The sequence below is a fragment of the Ambystoma mexicanum genome, chromosome 13 (assembly GCF_040938575.1).
Source record: "Ambystoma mexicanum isolate Mex_15411 chromosome 13, UKY_AmexF1_1, whole genome shotgun sequence".
Lineage (NCBI taxonomy): Eukaryota > Metazoa > Chordata > Amphibia > Caudata > Ambystomatidae > Ambystoma > Ambystoma mexicanum.
Window position 1 is genome coordinate 30,766,783 of NC_090938.1, and position 20,789 is coordinate 30,787,571.

At 46.5% G+C, this 20,789-nt stretch overlaps 1 protein-coding gene across 1 annotated transcript in view; it reads left to right on the top strand.

Annotated features, from left to right (window-relative positions):
• Positions 1–8,223: 8,223 nt before the first annotated feature.
• The window catches only part of OPTC (opticin), a 58,113-nt gene continuing 45,547 nt past the window's right edge, over positions 8,224–20,789 (top strand). The window contains exon 1 of the mRNA XM_069633083.1: positions 8,224–8,450. Within this exon, the coding sequence (XP_069489184.1) occupies positions 8,335–8,450 (116 nt within the window). The 5' untranslated portion in view covers positions 8,224–8,334. The remainder of the gene's footprint in view (positions 8,451–20,789) is intronic.

A 20,789-nucleotide genomic window follows, 5' to 3' on the forward strand; every position in this document is an offset into this window, starting at 1 on the left:
AAAGTGGCCCATTTTTACTGGCCATTTTTACTGGCCTACACTAGCATTTTGCATTTTTGGTATGGCCATCGCCCTATTCCCCTATAGGCCAGTCCAAGCCTGCCGGCTCATCCATAATCATCCTGGCCACCTCACCCATTATGGAGGAGCCGAGGAGCCAGCCCAGTGAAACACTAAGCACTCCCTCAGCTGCTTTTTCCAGCTGGGGGAGTGCTCCTGGGCTGGCTGAACTGTCAAAGGGAAACACTGTTTGCCTTTGACAGTTCAGTTCCCCAGCCGCACATGATCACTGAGCCATGCGACGCTGGGAGTGTTTTGCTTTGCCAGCCTTGCATAGCTCATTGGAAATGCTGGCTGGGGCACTGGATGTATGAATGTGCGAGGGGGTGCTCCTGCGCCTCCTCGCAGATACGGGCAGAGCAACCTGGAGTGGGTCATTTTAGCAACCACGTGCAGGCCCTTGCAGAAGATACGTTTATGGTGATTTCTTTTTTATTTAAATATGTGTATAAATGAGTGTATGCTTGTGTTATGGGACTCTGGTGGGAGCAGGATGGACGGGAGCACTGGGATAGTGGTCAGAGCAGGGTGGGGAGAGCCCAAGGTCTGTACTGGCAGTAGGGTGCAGTGACGGCGCGCAAAAGTTCATAGCCATTTCTACATACTGTCCATCTGGCACTTTTGGGGGGACCCGGCCTGCCCAAATTTCACTCAGGGGGGCCAAGGCCAAAAAGGTTTGAAGACCACTGAACTAAGGGCTTAGGATATACACCAGACAGAAATAAAAAGGGAATTGGCACCAGCACTTAGAAATCAAGGACAGGGTGCGCAGAGAATTCTAACAGTTTAACAAGTTACCAGGATAGAAATAGGATTGCTTAGAGAGTGTAATACAGACAAAAGGGTCAAGATGGGGAGACTATGTGTTTCTCTCTGACGGGGAGATTCTCACATTCCAGGCTTAGGTTTGGAGTTTTGGAACAGCCAACTGGCTCTGGTCACCACACGGTGGGCGCGCCTTACAGCAAACAGCAGGGCAATCCTGGTCACCAGAGGGCAAGGACAGCTGGATGGCAGGGTTGCAGCGGGCATGCTGGTAGTGGGCAGCAAGCTGGTCTGATTTCAGGATGCAAAAGGTACTACAGTTTTTCCCTTTTTTAATGTGATTTTAGTGGGGTTGTTCTGGATCAATGGCATTGCTGGGACAGGATCACCAATGCTTTGACCTTGTAGTGAAATCTGGGATCAGCAAGATGAATGGAGCAGATCAGGAACGCAGCCGCAGGAAATTGAGTCCTGTTAGAGACTCTTATTTATAATGCATAGTGACATCATAGAAGTATATGGTAGGGCAGGCTTAGCTAAGCCACTGGATTGGTCAAAGGTGATAGCCCCTGCCTCACTCTCAGCTGGTTGAATTTCAAGGGCAGGATGTCAGATTTATGATGTGAGTTTTACAATGTTCCAAATCTCCCACAGTTACTTAAGCTAAAATCCAATTTTGCCACAAATGGTACATTTACACAGTTGAAGTATCTTAACAAATCACATAAGCAGTTTACATATTTTAAGCAGAACATACCAGTCCAACTCTGCAATCTGTAAGACATTGTTTCACCCTTCTAATACGTTTTAGTCATTTTGAGTATGAAAGATTCGGCCTAAAATTCTGTAACTTTACAAGCGTATCTGGATTATCGTCAGGCATGTAAGTATTAAAATTCAGAATGGCATCATGGATACTTCCCTTATAATATCCAATTCTCTGCCATTTCTATTCCCCATGTGTCAATGAAGTCTATGACATCTTAAATTAAAGCCCATAAAATCACTTTTAAACAGTTAACTTTTCACATTTTTGCAAAGTCCTGCTGCAGAGATAAAAGTCTTCAACATTTTTATTAATAAATAGTCCTTGGAGGCAAATGTCAGTATTGTTCCCCATATTTGGGCATGCCTTTCCAAGGCTAACCCCTCAACCTAGAGTTGTCACAGAGATTTCCGTTGAAGCTTCTGATAAAAGTCACAAGGAAGTGTGATTTTTCACTTCGCACATTCGTGTCCTAGAAGTTCCATTGTAAGATGGCTCAGCCCAGACCCAAGTCTGATTAGTATGTGAAGTTTCTTTGTCTTGGTCACTCAAAGTTTTCCAACCCAGCAATTATCATCCAGGTGTCCTGGAAGTTTATGGTGGTTCCCTTTTGGGGGAAGCCTTAGCTCTGACCAACCTGTTTTGGGAGCTTGCAAAATCCAGCCCATGTAGTTTAACAGTTTTCTTTTTCTTTTATTTTGTCCTGAATCAAAACAAGCCTGTTGGATAAAACAACCCATATATGTTTCCCCAGCAACACACCCCTTTACATTGCTAGGCATGGACAAGCTTTCATTCAACATTGTACTTTTAAAAACAGGCATATTTTTTTCTCTGGTTTGTAAAGCCCATGCTGACACATGTGGTGAACGCTGGCATATTCCTTTCAAATTCGGTTTTGCTCTTCCATCTGGATTCCCACATGGTTTTGTAGCTGCAGTCAGCTTGTTTTACCCAACAGTCTGTACAAGGAAAATGTCTTCATGAAATTGACATATGCACAGATCGCTATGATTTTCTTTTCAAGCAGTGATTTGTTGACATTTTTTAGCAAAATGTAAACATTTCACGTATAGCTGAAGGAAAGCATTTGTTGATTTTCTCAGGTTTGGCTGGCGCAGCCTGTCATTCAAGATTAAGGCTCTTTTCTGATGGAGCACAATTGAATATGGCTGCGAATGACAGGGTCTTTTTTTTATAAAAGTAGTTTGATGAAAACGGAAAAATAGCATCAGAGCAGCATCATTTTAAAGGTGAAATACTCCCTTTTTCATGGGGAATTTTGGGCTTGCAGCAAAACAGTGCTGCTTTTTCCCTCCATTTCTTTAAGACAAACAAGACCACACCCTAGTAACCTTTCTCGGGGTGCTCCCTGTTCTATCTTGCCCAATGGCACTTTGGCAAAACAGTGCAGCCATCCTTTTGTCACTGCAAATGCAGTTTGGGTGCAATTGTGCCCACAGGAGCCAGCGCAGCCATTTTGCTGGTTCTGATCAAGTGCAGCTTGGTGATGTGGGAAAGTACTGCTGAGTGGGTAAATATAGCCCACAAATCATTGATCCTAGTCATCAGGAATCCATATGTAATCATTGACCCTGGTCATCAGGAATGCACATGTAATCATTGATCCTGGTCATCAGGAATGCACATGTAATCATTGATCCTGGTCATCAGGAATGCACATGTAATCATTGATCCTGGTCGTCGGGAATTAACATGCAATCATTAATCCTGGTAGTCGCGAATGCACATGCAATCATTGATCCTGGTCGTTGGGAATGCACATGCAATCGTTGATCCTGGACATTGGGAATGCACATGCAATCATTGATCCTGGTCGTTGGGAATGCACATGCAATCGTTGATCCTGGTCGTTGGGAATGCACATGCAATCGTTGATCCTGGTCGTTGGGAATGCACATGCAATTGTTGATCCTGGACGTTGGGAATGCACATGCAATTATTGATCCGGGTCGTTGGGAATACACATGCAATCATTGATCCTGGTCGTTGGGAATGCACATGCAATCATTGATCCTGGTCATCAGGAATGCACATGCAATCATTGATCCTGATCGTCGGAAATGCACATGCAATCATTGATCCTGGTCGTCAGGAATGCGCATGCAATGATTGATCCTGGTCATCGGGAATGCACATGTAATCATTGATCCTGGTCGTCAGGAATGCACATGCAATGATTGATCCGGGTCGTTGGGAATGCACATGCAATCGTTGATCCTGGACATTGGGAATGCACATGCAATCATTGATCCTGGTCGTCAGGAATGCACATGCAATCATTGATCCTGATCGTCGGAAATGCACATGCAATCATTGATCCTGGTCATCAGGAATGCACATGCAATGATTGATCCTGTTCATCGGGAATGCACATGTAATCATTGATCCTGGTCTCCAGAAATGCACATGTAATGATTGATCCTGCTCTTTGTCACTGCAGGGCATGGGCAGAGGGTGCCATTAGGCTGCCTCAGCAAGGGCACATGGGTGCACTATAATTTTGGCATGGACCATTTATGAACGGGGGTCTGATTAGAGCTTCCTTTTGTATTAATAACATTCAAAAAAGCTAGGGGTATCCCCCCTCACCAGATTGCATTCTGTCACAGAAGTCAACACAACTGTATTAGTAAATTGAAGCAGGCATGTTGTCAACGGGCATTAGATCAAATTTGCTTCTTCGTTTTAGGAAAATTCTGTGTTTCATGATTGTCACAGGCAAGCACCACTAACGCCTTGTCTGCAGCAAGAAAATGTGTATAATTTGTTCCAAAACTCTATAATTGTAATGTAACGTAATGTCATTGGCCGCGAAATGGGTCAAGAGACTCGCCTCACGTAACGGTGAAAACACGGCCTCCCTGTATATGCTTTCGTTCCCATTAAAATGTAAACTTAAATAGTCCATTTGTAGCAGTTGCCAGGGATGTTTATATGTTCCTAAAAGATCTGGGGCTACGCTAATGTCAGGACTGCCGAACTTGGGGCTAGCTAACCTTTTGGTTGTAGCCCCTGAGCTCTTATACAGGCCTACAACCAAAAGACCCAGGACTATGGCCCCCCCAGGCTTCCTCCCTAGTGATGCCTCTGGCAACTGCCAATGATAGCAAATGAGTGATCCCCAATTCAAGCCTCTTAACAGACGGAGGAGAGTAATGAAATAAGCCTCCAAAATCCCCACTCATTACGATCCAATGATCGATCCGATCTCCTTTGTGAAATCCTTGACAACATCAATGTCTATTTCGCTAACTACGCTAACGACACTCAGTTGGTAGTGGAGCTTTGTGGAGACTCTGGGAAGGAACAGCGACTCCATTAAGACACTCTACAACAATATCGAATCTTGGATGGACCATAACTGGCTCTGCCTTAACAGCAATAAAACGGTGCTGATGGTTTTTGGATCCACCCAAGTACGAGCTAAATTACCCCAATATGAGTCCTTCCTCATTAAAGATCTGCCAATATCAGTAATGAGCAAGGTCAAGACCTTGGGAGTGTATTGTGAGGCCTCTTGAGCACTGATACAGAGGCATTGTATGTGAGCAAAAATTGTGCATATTATCTAAGACTCCTAAGAGCAACTAAACCGCTCTTAAGTGAGGAGAATTGTGCCACCCTAGCCAGAGCCATCATCCTCCCACGTCTCAACTATGGGAATGCTTTAATGCTCGGTGCAAGAAAACAATGTATTACCAAATTCCAGCACATTCAGAACAATGGTGTTAGAATTATTAAGCAGAAATCTAAAACCGAACACATTAGCAACGCCAGGAAACAATTGCACTGGCTCAAGGTGGAAGACAGGGTCCAGTTTAAAGCAATGACACTGGTCCACAAATTTATCCATGGGCAAGCCCTGGATTATCTTAAATCCAAAATGTCCTGATACGTGCCAGGCCGAACCCTCAGATCTAAAACAACGGGCCAAAATGTGGTACCCACATACAAGCGAGCGAATGGATTATGCATAGCTTTCCCAACAGTTGCCACTGGCTTTTCCCTCTCTCTGGCCGACCTCGCTTGGCCCTCCTCCTATCCCCACCTGCGAGGCTAAGAACCTCGGGGTCATCTTTGACTCCACACTTTCCTTCTCCGCCCACAGCTCTGATGTCTCTAAAAAGTCAAACTTCCTTCTGCACCTCCTCACAGGTACTCTGCCTTTCCTCTCCTTCCCCCAGAAGCTCATCCTCTCGCAAGCTCTGGTTCTCTCTAGGGTGGACTATTGTAACAGCCTCTTTCTAAATCTACCTGCCTCTACTCTCCGCCCTTTACAACTAATCCAGAACAGGACTGCGAGACTTGTCCTTGGCCTCAAGCCCTGGGATCCTATCTCTCCAGCTCTGAAACCTCTCCATTGGCTTCCAGTGGATACAAGGATTACATGTAAAATCCTGTGCATTGTCCACAAGGCTTTCTGGGGCCTGGGTCCAAAATACCTTCAGCTATCCCTCCGCAAATACCTCCCCTCTCGAGCTCTTCGCTCCTCTACCTAGAACTCCCTCAGGGTCAGTCGTTTTTCAAAGAAACAAGCAGGGGGTAGATCACTGTCTTCGGCTGGGGCCTCCCTCTGGAACAGCCTCCCTGCCACTCTAAAACGTGAGGAGAACCATCTCTGGTTCCGGAAGCACCTTGAGACCTTCCTCTTTGCATCTGCCTTTGCGCCCCCTCTCCCCTGCTGATCTATTCTCTCTTGGCACCGTGCACCTGGCCACCCTCTGTCGCCTGGGCCCAGGTACCTGCTCACCCTGCCACCCTTCTGCACTGCCTCCCAGCCACCCCTTGCACTGGGGACTGTATCTGTACCCATACAGTCCACCACTCCCCCATTTTCTTCTTTTTATGCACATTTACCCAGTCTGCTGCCGTAAACAGAGCACTTGCCACTCGCTGGCTGCACTACCGCTGTTTATTGCTCCATTATCTATGTATTTGTATGTATTATTATTTATCTGCTCTCCTCTTCTCCGCACTTCCACTCTCCCCCTTCCATGCACTTTTCCCCTTTTCCTTCCCCATGCACTTGCACGTTCTCAATGTCACTGGGCCTAGTAAGATCGCTGTTTTGTTCTCCCCTATTCCCCTACCTTGCCTTGTCGCGCTCTGAAACACCTGTGTATGAGCGCGATACAGAAAAAATATCATATCATATATCATATCAAATGGAACAACCTACTACTAAATCGAAGATAAGATTCCAACCTCACGAGCTTTCGGAAAAAACTGAAAACACATGTTTTCAAGTAAATAAGATACAGACACCACCTCATATGATTGCTCTGTTCACTCTGGTTCGCCAGTTGTCCTGTCATTGTATGATTTGTTTAGCGTCTCCTTGCGGGCGACCGGCGCGATACAAACAAACCACAAACCAACAAATAAATAAATTACATGAGTCCTAGGAAGCCCCCCCCCCCCCCTCACTTCCCATTACATGACCCTTATACACCTGTGTAGAATGTATGTAGCAGAGAGAGAGAGGGAGACAGACAGAAGCAGAGTGAGGGCAGGGCTGGGATTCACTGTGCATTGGCGGGCCACGGCAGGCTATATTATGCTGTGCACTCGCTGAACGCAGGGGCGCCAAGTATGCGGGAGCGTTGGCATTACCAACAGTTTGGACTTTTGTGTAGGCATGGGAAATGCATTTGCTAGGCACAGCCGAAAGTGGTATTAACTGGCCATCGATACCAGGGCGTACGATAGCAGCACCTGGGAAACATTTAATACTTGTAAACAAGCAAAAACTGTTGGCTTTGCCGGTGCTTGTTTTTAACAGGACTTCAGTGAAGGATACGTATAGTGCTTATAAATCAAGTGGCTGAAGGCAGACCTGGTTAAGACATCTTGATTACTCCAGTAGCGTGTTTACAGCTCCAATTAAATCATTTACTATTTTGAAATAACACTGGCAGGCACTTCCAGCTCAAAGGTTGATCATATGGCTTGATAAAGATAGCTCAAAGAGATCCCAGGAGGTGGTAATTTAGGAGGGAAGGGGCACGATCTGGGTGGGAATTGTTTAAGGGATTAGCATGGCCATGGGGAGTCAATGGAGGATGTGGGGGGTGGTATATAGCCAAACCAAACCTACAAGCTTTGCGTACCTCCTCATTTGCCATTCTCCCTGTCTGTACTTGTACTGCAATAGTTTAGGCTTATAGGTGGCGCTTGAGCCTAATAGCCAAACAATAGCAACTTCCCCTGCAAAGATGACCTACCAGCAACGTCTCTCCCGTCCCACTCACCCACCCATAAGCTCACGTGTCTGCCACAGCGCTTCGAAGCCCCCGGGTCGGAAGCGCATTATACCACACTATTTCTTGCAGGACTGAAAGCGCCAAGAAGCTATGCAAATGGTAGAACTGCACTATAGCAAGATCCACAATTATAACAGAACACAGTAACTGGGGGGGGGGCAGTTAGAGGGGTGTTTGGTTTGGGCATGCTGGTGGTGTGCCCCCTGTGAGTTGTGGGGTTTTGGCATCTTGCAATCCGGGATTATGCACAGTTCAGTGGACAGCCTGTTCCCAGGCAGACCCTCACCCCCCTTCTCACTGCCCCTCCCCGCCCCCTCACATCCGAGGCCACAATCACTGAGAAACTTCAGAAGGCCTGTTCGCCTGAGGGGCTGCGGGGACCCAGCCAGGGACAGCTGCAATAGTAGCGCTGATTGGTCCAGCCCCCACCTTCCCCTTCACCCCCACCCGTTTCCCATGCCCCTGCACTTCCCCCAGCCCTGCCCAAGACCCCTCGTAAAGGCACCCTTTGCTGGAGGCCTCACATCCCCTCTGCACGGACGGCTGAGTGCAGCTCCCAGCAGCGTCCAGGGGTAAGGAGGACAGGGAGTGGGGGGCAACGGGGCGCAGGCCAGGGTGCGGAATGGGGGCGGCTGGGGGCAGCACAGAAGTAGCTGAAGCCTTAAGGGGGGGGGGCAGGAAACTGGGTCACAAAGGCCAGGCTAATGGATGGCTGCCCTGTGGCATCACAGAGGGGGTAGGGTACAGTGTATGCGGCACAGAACGGGGGGCTGCGACGGGGTACAGGCCTGTTAGGAAACGGGGGTGGGGTCCTCATATCCCTGGGCACTAAATGAGGGCCAACAGATCTGCCAGCAGAGAGGGCAGGGTGAGCGTGGGGCCAGTGTTGAGGCTTTTGGAGGGGAAGGGGGGTTGCGAACCCCGCTGTGAGGAGGGGAGACTTGAGGCCAGCACGTGCCAGGGGTGTGCATTGTGTGTGTGCAGCACACACATCTTGAGCACCGCAGAGGTGTTGGAGGGGCGCAGAAGGAGGGTGGGTGTTGCCTTGGGGGAGAGCCAGATCTCGGGTCAGGCGAGTCGAGTGAGGCGTCTGGGTTGACACTGTGTGACGAAAGGACGTTAACCCCGTGCACATTGGGGGAGGGGACGAAGTGGTGTCGTATTCCATGCCTGATAGAGGGGGCTCGCCCACACTCTGGAGATCTTTTCGGTAGATTAAATATCCGAACCGAGGGCAATGACCCCATGTATTGTTCGTTTGCTTTTTTGTTTTAACTTTGTTTTTAATTTTATCTACACATTAAAGCGCCTTATGCAGCACTAGGGTGCTTCATTGCGCTTGCACGAAAACAGTGAAAAACAGTATGAGTTTCCAGTTTAGCGAGAAGAGAAGATTGGAGGAAAGAGGTGGCTTGTTGGAGGCTTTCAAAGCAAGCATTGGACATTGCCGGACCTGCACACTTTCCAGCCCCGTAGGCGGGGTGGAGGGGGGGGGGGGGTTGCTGTTTGAAGCCATCCAGCAGGTTGGTTGTAGAGAAGTTGTTGAATAGGTTTTGTAATGGAAGTAGTCGGCACAATAGATAAACTCCTTTCTGATATCATAGGAAGACAGTCTGTGTTCCCCTGAAGAAGGATTAGAAATCCGAAACGTGTCATGATAGGATGGAACGTTAGATAAGAAACATCACACACTTGATTCTTTTTATCCTAAATCTTAAGGGAGAGCTCATAACACAACTTTGCATGAATCTGCATTCGGGGGGCTGGTTGGTTTATTTTCGCATTCTAACACAGATTGACATGTTTGTTGAATCACTGAAGACTCCTTGCTCATTTTTTATTTGGATTTATAGAGCGCAGTACAGCCCACAGGTATCGAGGCGCTATAATCAGAGCGTAAGAAGGCTTAATTCAGAGCTACGTGAGTGCGGCTCAGCAGGAGTAATTTAGTACAGGTAGTTTGGTTACATATAAAGCGGTACATGCAGGTATTTATAGGTGCACTGACAGTGCTACATAGAATAGGGACATGTGCATTGGCCAGACAAAGAGCCTGGTTTTGATGGCCTTCCGGAATGCTTCATGAGATAATAAAGGCCATGTACACTAAAGGATGTGCCTGGCCTCATTAGGGGTGCCCCATTGCAGTGTCAGGGTTTCTCATCTAGTCTCGAGGACCACCATGTGTGTTTTTTTGTTGTGCCCATGAACTGAGCAGGAACCTAGCTCTGCACATCTGCTCACATTAGGGGAAGGACATACAACACAACACTTATTACCCGTTACAATATAGGGTGGCAGCAGTGGGGCACATGTAGAGTGCTGACAGGGGGTGTGAGGGTGGAACAGGAGGGGAGGACCGGGCACTGTACGTTTGGGGGTGTGGGGTGCACCTTAAGGGGTGTGAAGAAGGGGCTCCTTGAAGAGCTGCAGGGAAGGCTCTTGAGTTCCTGAATTGCATGTGGGGGGGGGGTGGGCGAGACAGATGTTGATGGGTATGAGGTGCCACAGTCCGGGGCCCTACAGCGAGAGTGACTGTTCCCCTCCTTCTCTCTTTTTTTGCATTTCTGCTGCTCTAGTCTGGCCAGCTCCTGACTTCTGGACAAGCACAGACCACCAGAGATCATGACTTTGTACATGCAATTGTTTGGCAATATGTTTTTTGTACAACTTAATCTATATCAATATTGTGATGTGTTGGGTTCAACGGTCACATTCTTGCGTTTCGTGAGTTGGAACGTTAAAGGTGTAAATAATCCGGTCAAGAGGAGGGAAAGCCTGACGTTTATAAATAAAACATATTCCTACAGGAGACTCGCTGGACGGAGGAACAGGCAGGTTATATCTTGAATAATTTATATGTCAAAGAATTTTCAAGCTCTTTTGCCAGTAACTCTCGTGGTGTCTCTATCCCGTTTAGGAATGATTTGAGATACAAGATTGAAGGGGCGTGTGTTGACCCCGATGGGAGATTTGTTGAGCTTAAATTATATATATAGAAAATGTTTACTTGATGCTCTCAAATATCTACACATTCAATGCAGACCAAGCAACCTTCTTTGAAAAAACAGATGAAGTTCTGGACAAGCTGAGCAGTACGGCAGTGGTTATTAGAGGTGACTTTAATACCACTTTAGATGCACGGTTAGACAAATCCAACCAGACTAGTTCATATGCTGAAGCTAAGGCTAGGAAGTCTTTCGAGATTGTTAAATAAGTGGGATTTGAACGACATTTGGCGAGAGCTTAACAATGGGAGTAAGTGTTACACTTTTCACTCGACCCCTCAAGTGATATCGTCACGTATTGACTTTTTTCTGATCAGTAGGAACCCCTGTGGTGATGTTTGTGGAGTTGGTATTGGGGATATTGTGATATCAGACCATGCCCATATTGAATTAGCATTAGGTGGATCTATGGGTGGTTTGAAATATAAGAAACAAATGGCGAATTAATACACTGTTTCTTATCGATCCAGAATTTGCCAGCCAAATTTAAAGAGAAATCTCTATGTTCGGTTGAGATTGTCAGTAGTTTGGGATGCTTTAAAAGTCACAATCAGAGGTAGAATTATTAGTTTGGCTTCATATAAGAAGCGAGAAAGAGAAAAGGCTATGGTCAAATTGGAAGATGCATACAAGACAGCTTCGAGACATTACAGTGATATTCCTAGTGAAGAAAATATGTTGGCCTTGCCCCATGCTAAAAATGCTTTAGATTCTGAGACATATCTCTTTTATTCAAGACAAGCATTCTGGGAACAGGGTGAGAAGTCAGGAGCATTACTGGTGAATCGTTTAAAACACAAGAAGAGTAATAGGCAAGTGCTCTTTGTTGTTGATGAGGGTGGCGACATTTTGAGAAAAAATGAAGAGATTTGTGAAGAATTCAGAAAATATTACGCTTCTCTATATAGAGATGATGGACTTGTGTCTGAAGATGAGATTAATAACTATCTTTACTTGATAGATATGCAGAGTTTAAGAGACCAAGATAGGTTGGATCTCGATGCAGAGATTACAGTCCAGGAAGTTGAGCATTCTATAGGAAATTCAGCAAGTGGCAAGTGCCCTGGGCCTGATGGGTTCCCAATAGAAATTTACAAGACCTTTTGTCAAGTCTTGCCTCCTTTTTTTGTACGACTCTGTATGGAGATTATACATGCTGAGGCGGTTGCTGAATCTATGCACACAGCGCCAATCACAGTTATTCCTACACCTGGTAAAAATGTATCGCTGTGTGAGAACTATCGACCTATCTCACTTTTAAATGTTGATGTAAAACTTTCAGCGAAAGTATTTGCCAGAAGACTGAATGGTTTAATTCCTAAAATAGTTCATAAAAACCAGACAGGGTTTATATATGGTAGGAATAGTTATGATCATTTGCGTGAATTGCTTGATGTTATCTACCTCAAGAGACACTATTGACGGTTATACAGCTATCAGTCCCGGGAGAATAGCTCAGCGGCAACGTGTTGGCCTTGGAAGCAAGACGTCACGAAGCAACACAAGTTCGATCCTCGGGTCCGCGCTTAGAAACCTCTGGGTATTTAAGCGCGTTATAAATACGCAACTAAGACCAAATAAAAACAAAAAACTACGCAACTAAAAAACAAACCATTCCTGTAACAGTGCCTCAATGCCCGTGGGCTTTGTGAGCGCTTTAAAAATACAAACTAAAATAAATCAGTATAGATGCCAAGAAGGCTTTTGATAGAGTGAGTTTGGTCTTCCTCGGCCACGTCTTGTGTAAAGTTAACTGGGGACCACGTTTCCTCAAACTCTTTGGAGCTCTTTATGGTGGCGCAAGAGCAGCTGTAACTGTTAATGGATATATTTCAGACTTTTTCCAAATCCACAAAGGTACTCGTCAGGACTGCCCTCTGTACCCGTTATTTGCCTTGTTTATTGAGCCTCTAGCGGTTATGTTCAGGAATAATACAGACATTATGGGCATCCCATTCGGGGACTATATTTCGAAGGTCCTCTTATATGCAGATGATCTTTTGGTGTTGATCTCCAATCCTGAGTTCTCTAACCAGAAACTCCTACTATCATTTATAAGAAAAAAGCGGACCTGCTATACCCGGACCGTTCCAGGCAGTCTAAGATATATATATAAGGCACAGTTGGTCAGGCTGATCCCGAGCAGAACCCCCAAAAAAACACACTGACAATTCAGAAGTCTTTTTCAAACACAGTCATTCTTGTGTGTTTATGCAAAGTGTACAGCATGACATACCATAAAGATATATTGAGCCTTACACATTCATAGCAAAAAACGGTTATCGCATATTGTCAGGATTAGTCAGGCGAGTACAAAGGCAGCGAATATGGCAAGGGAAATGTGCACCCAGGAACAACGACTCAGGTATGCTAGAACCCAGGAGTGCAAATAGAGTGTGACGTCAAAACCAATATATGAAAAGGGATGTGGGGTAAGCACCTGACCGCGAGGAAAGTCGGCAAGCGCCTTACCCCCAATTGCTGTTACAGGTACTGACAGCGCTAAACCCACGTGGAGGGCAAGCAATGACAGGATCTGTGTACTAACACTCTTGATGGTATTACATAAGGGAATTTAAGAACTGTACTCACGAGGACGGGATACACCTCTTGAATGTCAGCTAGCCCACGAATCCTGTTGGTGAATCTGGGACCCAGAAAGGCTATAACAGCAATGGGAGTAGTAGGGAGGTCCAGAGGACAAGGGCTGAAGGCAGCCGGAGTGAGGCAGGCTGCCGGGCAGGGAGCCCAGAGGACAAGGGCTGAGGCTGGGAATCAGCAGAGCGAGATCCGCTGCAATGTGGAGAGCCCGGCAGGGCAAGGGCGGAGACTGGAAGGCAGCAGAGCGTGATCCGCTGCTATGTGGAGAGCCCGCAGGGCAAGGGCGGAGACTGGAAGGCAGCAGAGTGAGATCCGCTGCAATGTGGAAAGCCCGCAGGGCAAGGGCGGAGACTGGAAGGCAGCGGAGCGTGATCCGCTGCAGAAAACTAAATACCTAAGTTGGAATAGGGATTACAACTTAGAGGGGAAAACATAAGCATTCACACAGGAGCTAGCTACCACCACACACCACACCTAATGATCAAATGGGAAATGGATGCAGAAGTGCAATGGAAAACATGGAATGGATCCTCTAGAAAGTAAGGATCAGGAGCAGGGAAAAACGAAATAACCTATGCAAACTTTTCCCTACCCCTCCAAGGAAAAGACAGGAAACTAAACTAAGAGGAAGGCTAAGGCAAATGGGTATCAGCAGCAAAGGACAGAGTCAAAGAAATATAGAACACAGACAAACTGGGCTGCATCTAAAAGGGGAAAGCACTGAGAAATGCTGCCTGCAAACAGGGGAAGACAAAAAAGGGAAATCAAGGGAGCAGAAATCAATTAGCGCATGAATCCGAATTTCAGGGCGGAGGAAACAAGAAAACAGGAACAAGGAAGTAGGTACAAAGGCAAGGAACCAGGAACCAGGGACTAGTCAAAAACAGGAACACTGCAATCGATGACCAGCGCTGGACTGAAGTAAGACTGAGGCTTTTAAAGCTGCTTAACGAGCACACGCCTCGGGTGTGCTGATTGCTGCACCTGCAGCCACAGCTGATACCTATCCTCCACCCAACCTTGTCCTGCAAGGGTGGAGGTGGAGCAGTGGGCCAGGCATTCTGGGAAGCATAGTCATTTGGTTAAAGAAGCATGCTGGCTGCCAAAAACCTGGAATGGATCCGGAAGGGAAGTAGCCTGGAAAATAGGTTTTTAGCGCTCCCACTTCATCACTGGACTGTAGCATAATGTTCGAAGGAAAAGTCCAGTAGGGAATAAACCCCAAATCAAGCCCCCAAGTGGTGGGAACGGGAGCGAAGGGAGCGAGTCGTGACAGTATGCCCCCTCCTACGGCCGTCTTCTTTCCATGATGGAAGCGCTTTTTCTTTGGAGGTGGCACTGATGGAAATGGTGGTCTGTGGACAAAGGCAGATGGACTTCCATGATAGGAGTGCTTTGTCTTTGGAGGTGGTACTGCTGGAAACGGTGGTTTCTGATGAGGAAGAGACACATGGTTCGAAGAAAGGCATGAAGGACTTGCAGGACCAGAAGCAAAGTTGGAAGGTCCAGGAAGCTCAGTCACTGGGAGCGGACCCTTATAAGTCTTTGAGGAGAGAGGCAGGCTGGTGCCACATGCCTTAGGCAATGGTAGAAGTTCTGTTAGCCTTTCTGCCGAGAGTGGACATGAGGGAGGTGAGGAAAATGCTGGCTTCAGGAAAGGTTTATGCTCAGTCATTAGAGAAGGTGGTGGCTGAGGTAGAGGTTCAGATTTCCTTCTGTCATCCATCTGGGAAAAGGCTTTTGGTTGAAAGTGACTTAGGTTTGACTGCACATGTTCTACCCCTTGGAGAACTGAAAGTCCAATGGGTTGTACAAGGCTAGTACTCCTGGTGACAGTCGTGTAGTCACCTTGTTTCACTTGGGATACCACAGCAGGGATGTTTGGCATCCTGATGGGAGTGATAGACGCAGTACTTGGTATTTCAGGCAGACTCGCAGAAGGAGCAATAACAGACACATCTTGAACTGCAGCAGTCATTCCCTTCCTTTGGCTACTAGCACCCAACTGGTGCTTCTTGGCGGAATTCTGTTGCACAAGTTCTGTAGGTAATACGCCGGTCTGCACCACCCCCTGTGCACACCCAGGTGAGTGGTTCTGACTCACCACTTGGTCCAGCTTGATGACTCTGAAGCGGGAGCTGGCAAAAGTCTCAAACTCTGATGCTGCATTTTTAGGAGGCTCTGATGCTAAAGTGAAGCAGTTGGGAGAATCGTCTTGTGGAAAAGGCAGGCATTCTGGTGCTCCTCCTGAAGCAAAAGAAAGGCAATCTAAACGTTCATCGACAGTAAATGTTTGGGATTCAGGAGGACTGTCTGGAGCAGTAGACAATATAGCAGGATCTGATGGTGTAGACAGGTATACCTCTGATGTTGGAAGCGAAGCTAAGCAGGATACCGGTGTATCATGAACTGAAGGCAAACAAGCAATAAACTCTGGAACTGAAGACATGCACATATGATGGACTACCGGAGGCTCTCTGGCTGAAGGATGATCTTCTGGATGAGTCACTGTAGCTGAAGACAGGCAGGCCAGAGGAGACTTTGAAGCTGAAGGCATGCGAGTTGGAGCCATCTCGGTAGCTGAATCCAAACATGTCAGGGTCTTTGGGACTAACCCCGTGCATGGTGGAGGCTCTTGATTAAATGGCAGACATGGCAGCGGTTCATTGATTGAAGACACGTGTACCAAAGATGACTGCAGGGCTGTGGATTGGATCATAGAAGAGTCAATGGTTGTAGGAGGACACACAGAAGTCTCAGAAGTTGATAGACACATTAGTGGCTCAGGAATGGAGGGCACCTTTAGGGCATTAGACTCCTTGGCTCCAGTAACCAAGGACTGAACTGTACCCTTGCAGTCCTTTTCTTTAGTGGGTGACACAGAGTCTCTTTCTTTGTGGAAGTCAAAATCAACCAGTGGAATCACCATAGTAAAGTCTCTGTTAATCAGGATTTCATCAATTGTCCATTCCTCTGTCTTAGCTTCTGAAAGAGGCAGATTAACAATCAACAGTTCAGGAATCGCCTGCTGGTCTTTTGGTTCTGTATACTGTGGAATGAGTTCATCAGAACATGAAATCTGTACTGTCTCTGACTGTTCGTATTGATCAGAATTGGCAGAAGGAAGAGTGAACCCAGAGGTAAGATCGTCTTCCACATCAGCTTTAACATCTACTTCAGTCTCAGCAGCTGTATCAAGAGCAGGACCTAAGCCTACTGTAGTGACTGAATCTGTGTATGCCACCTTTGTGTATTGTGTTTGGAGATCAGAAGCTTGTATGTGTGCTAGCTCAGAATTATGACAGACTGCTACACAGGAAACTTTAGGTAAAGGAGTGGCTTGTACATCTTCAGCTAACTGCAATCCCTGACAATCAGCAGAACAATTGTTAGAAACTGTGCCCGGATTGAGCGCTGTGCTAGACGAAAGACCTTCACTCCCAATAGATCTAACATATCGACAAATATCATGGTTTACCAAAGTCTCTACCCTCAGGGGCTGAACAGTGTTCACTTCCTCCACATCAACAGATAAAGTCTGAGGTGTATTCAGTAAGGAGTGTAAGGTTTTGTTTTCCTCTTGTGCAGAAATGAGTTTTTGTCTTAACTCCTCAAGTTTAGCTCTTAGCATGCCCTGCATTAACTGTACATCACTATCAGTAGGCACAGGGGGAAGCATAGTGGCATCAGGGCTGGATCCTGCACTAGCAATCTGGATGTGCATCGATTGTACATTGTCCTCTACTGCTTGCAGGTTCTGTGATTTATAGTTCCTCTTACCAACTTGGTCTGTGTTTCCCTTAAACAAACTATTGACATTAGACCTCTTGGCATTAGGGACTACAGTATGTACCTGTGCAACGGAGTATGCGTTAGACTGAGGGTAGAAAACAGAAGTTATGCAAGAAACCCCTCTATTCTTTATGTTGGTATCATGAAACTGTTCCATCTGAGGTGAAGCACAACTGGAATCATGGGGTTCAACAACCGAGGTACTCTCGTATAATAAGTCTAACAGTGTGTTGTTTTCTGCGGCTAAGGCTTGTGCTGACATAGAATCGGGATCAAAACCAAAGATAGAACTAGGATCAGGCCATGTAGGGTGTGCCATCCTATGGGAAAAATACTTTGCACGTAAATGCCCATTCGTGACAAGGAGTTCATTGGAGTCAGGCCTAGTGATTTGATTGTCACAGGTAAATGTAGGGGAGGCCTTCTGTACAAACTTGTTAGAGGCCTTGCTGCCTTTCTTTCTTAAACTTGCCATATTCAATGGGAATTTTGGGCTGGTCATTCTGTCAGGATTAGTCAGGCGAGTACAAAGGCAGCGAATATGGCAAGGGAAATGTGCACCCAGGAACAACGACTCAGGTATGCTAGAACCCAGGAGTGCAAATAGAGTGTGACGTCAAAACCAATATATGAAAAGGGATGTGGGGTAAGCACCTGACCGCGAGGAAAGTCGGCAAGCGCCTTACCCCCAATTGCTGTTACAGGTACTGACAGCGCTAAACCCACGTGGAGGGCAAGCAATGACAGGATCTGTGTACTAACACTCTTGATGGTATTACATAAGGGAATTTAAGAACTGTACTCACGAGGACGGGATACACCTCTTGAATGTCAGCTAGCCCACGAATCCTGTTGGTGAATCTGGGACCCAGAAAGGCTATAACAGCAATGGGAGTAGTAGGGAGGTCCAGAGGACAAGGGCTGAAGGCAGCCGGAGTGAGGCAGGCTGCCGGGCAGGGAGCCCAGAGGACAAGGGCTGAGGCTGGGAATCAGCAGAGCGAGATCCGCTGCAATGTGGAGAGCCCGGCAGGGCAAGGGCGGAGACTGGAAGGCAGCAGAGCGTGATCCGCTGCTATGTGGAGAGCCCGCAGGGCAAGGGCGGAGACTGGAAGGCAGCAGAGTGAGATCCGCTGCAATGTGGAAAGCCCGCAGGGCAAGGGCGGAGACTGGAAGGCAGCGGAGCGTGATCCGCTGCAGAAAACTAAATACCTAAGTTGGAATAGGGATTACAACTTAGAGGGGAAAACATAAGCATTCACACAGGAGCTAGCTACCACCACACACCACACCTAATGATCAAATGGGAAATGGATGCAGAAGTGCAATGGAAAACATGGAATGGATCCTCTAGAAAGTAAGGATCAGGAGCAGGGAAAAACGAAATAACCTATGCAAACTTTTCCCTACCCCTCCAAGGAAAAGACAGGAAACTAAACTAAGAGGAAGGCTAAGGCAAATGGGTATCAGCAGCAAAGGACAGAGTCAAAGAAATATAGAACACAGACAAACTGGGCTGCATCTAAAAGGGGAAAGCACTGAGAAATGCTGCCTGCAAACAGGGGAAGACAAAAAAGGGAAATCAAGGGAGCAGAAATCAATTAGCGCATGAATCCGAATTTCAGGGCGGAGGAAACAAGAAAACAGGAACAAGGAAGTAGGTACAAAGGCAAGGAACCAGGAACCAGGGACTAGTCAAAAACAGGAACACTGCAATCGATGACCAGCGCTGGACTGAAGTAAGACTGAGGCTTTTAAAGCTGCTTAACGAGCACACGCCTCGGGTGTGCTGATTGCTGCACCTGCAGCCACAGCTGATACCTATCCTCCACCCAACCTTGTCCTGCAAGGGTGGAGGTGGAGCAGTGGGCCAGGCATTCTGGGAAGCATAGTCATTTGGTTAAAGAAGCATGCTGGCTGCCAAAAACCTGGAATGGATCCGGAAGGGAAGTAGCCTGGAAAATAGGTTTTTAGCGCTCCCACTTCATCACTGGACTGTAGCATAATGTTCGAAGGAAAAGTCCAGTAGGGAATAAACCCCAAATCAAGCCCCCAAGTGGTGGGAACGGGAGCGAAGGGAGCGAGTCGTGACACATATGATAATTTTTTCAAACGTCTAGTGGTTAAATGTACGACCTTGTATTCTAACAAGGTTACAGTGAAACAGTGAAGAATGAAACATCAGGTGTATTTTGCCACCTTGGTGTACTAAAGAAACAAACGAGTCGACACAGTGGTGTTTCGGCCTATTGTATTTTGAATAGCTTCAATGTGACAGCCTTCATCAGGACATGAATTGTGCTCTAGATTCCTTACAGCTTGTGGTATGTATCTACAAATGAATGAAAATAATATTTTAGAGTTCTGTGGGTGGGACATGAGTAAACAACAGCTCATATAAGTAGCTGAAGGTTCCATCTAAGAAAAGATTGGAAGTGCTAGCTTACCGTGCTGTAAACTCGTTGCATGGAAAGTTATGGTGATAACACCATCCAGGTGGTGGGTTCAAAATATGGTGAGCATCCGTGTATCAGGATGTATGTAACACATTCAATGTGTCCCTGTGAATAAATGCACAAGGCATGTAGATGTAAGGGCTGTCACCCTCTAATGTATGCTCGAAAAAGAGCATCTCAGCATTCAGAGCTGATGTAAAAAAAATCCCTTACCCTGCTTCTGCAGTGACCGTGTGGGTATGGAGACACGTTTCCAGCAAAACAATGATTTATATGCAGATGATCTTTTGGTGTTGATCTCCAATCCTGAGTTCTCTTACCAGAAACTCCTACTATAATTTATAAGAAAAAAGCGGACCTGCTATACCCTGACCTTTCCAGGCAGTCTAAGATATATATATAAGGCACAGTTGGTCAGGCCGATCCCGAGCAGAACCCCCAAAAAAACACACTGACAATTCAGAAGTCTTTTTCAAACACAGTCATTCTTGTGTGTTTATGCAAAGTGTACAGCATGACATACCATAAACATATATTGAACCTTACACATTCATAGCAAAAAACAGTTATCGCATTTGATACTTTTTTCAAACGTCTAGTGGTTAAATGTACGACCTTGTATTCTAACAAGGTTACAGTGAAACAATGAAGAATGAAACATCAGGTGTATTTTGCCACCTTGGTGTACTAAAGAAACAAAGGAGACACGTTTTCAGCAAAACAATGATTTATGCGCCTGTGAATAAATTCAACCGCATACGCATACTGGCGGTTATACAACTGTCTAGGTCTGGGCAACTATGCATTGAAAGACAGGGAATTGAATCAGGAAAGAAGGGGGTTGATTCTTAACCGACGTGTACAGAGGATGATGAGTCCTCCGTGTTAGTTGGTGGGACCGTGAGAGCAGTTTCTAGATTGCGGTCACTGAGGTCCTGTTAGAAAAAAGAGGGAGTCCAATTAGGCTCAGGGACATGTTCTGCTCTCATTTCCAAATGAGAAAAATCTGCATTCCCAAAACCGCCATCTGCAGAGCATGGACAACGTGTTGGTCTTA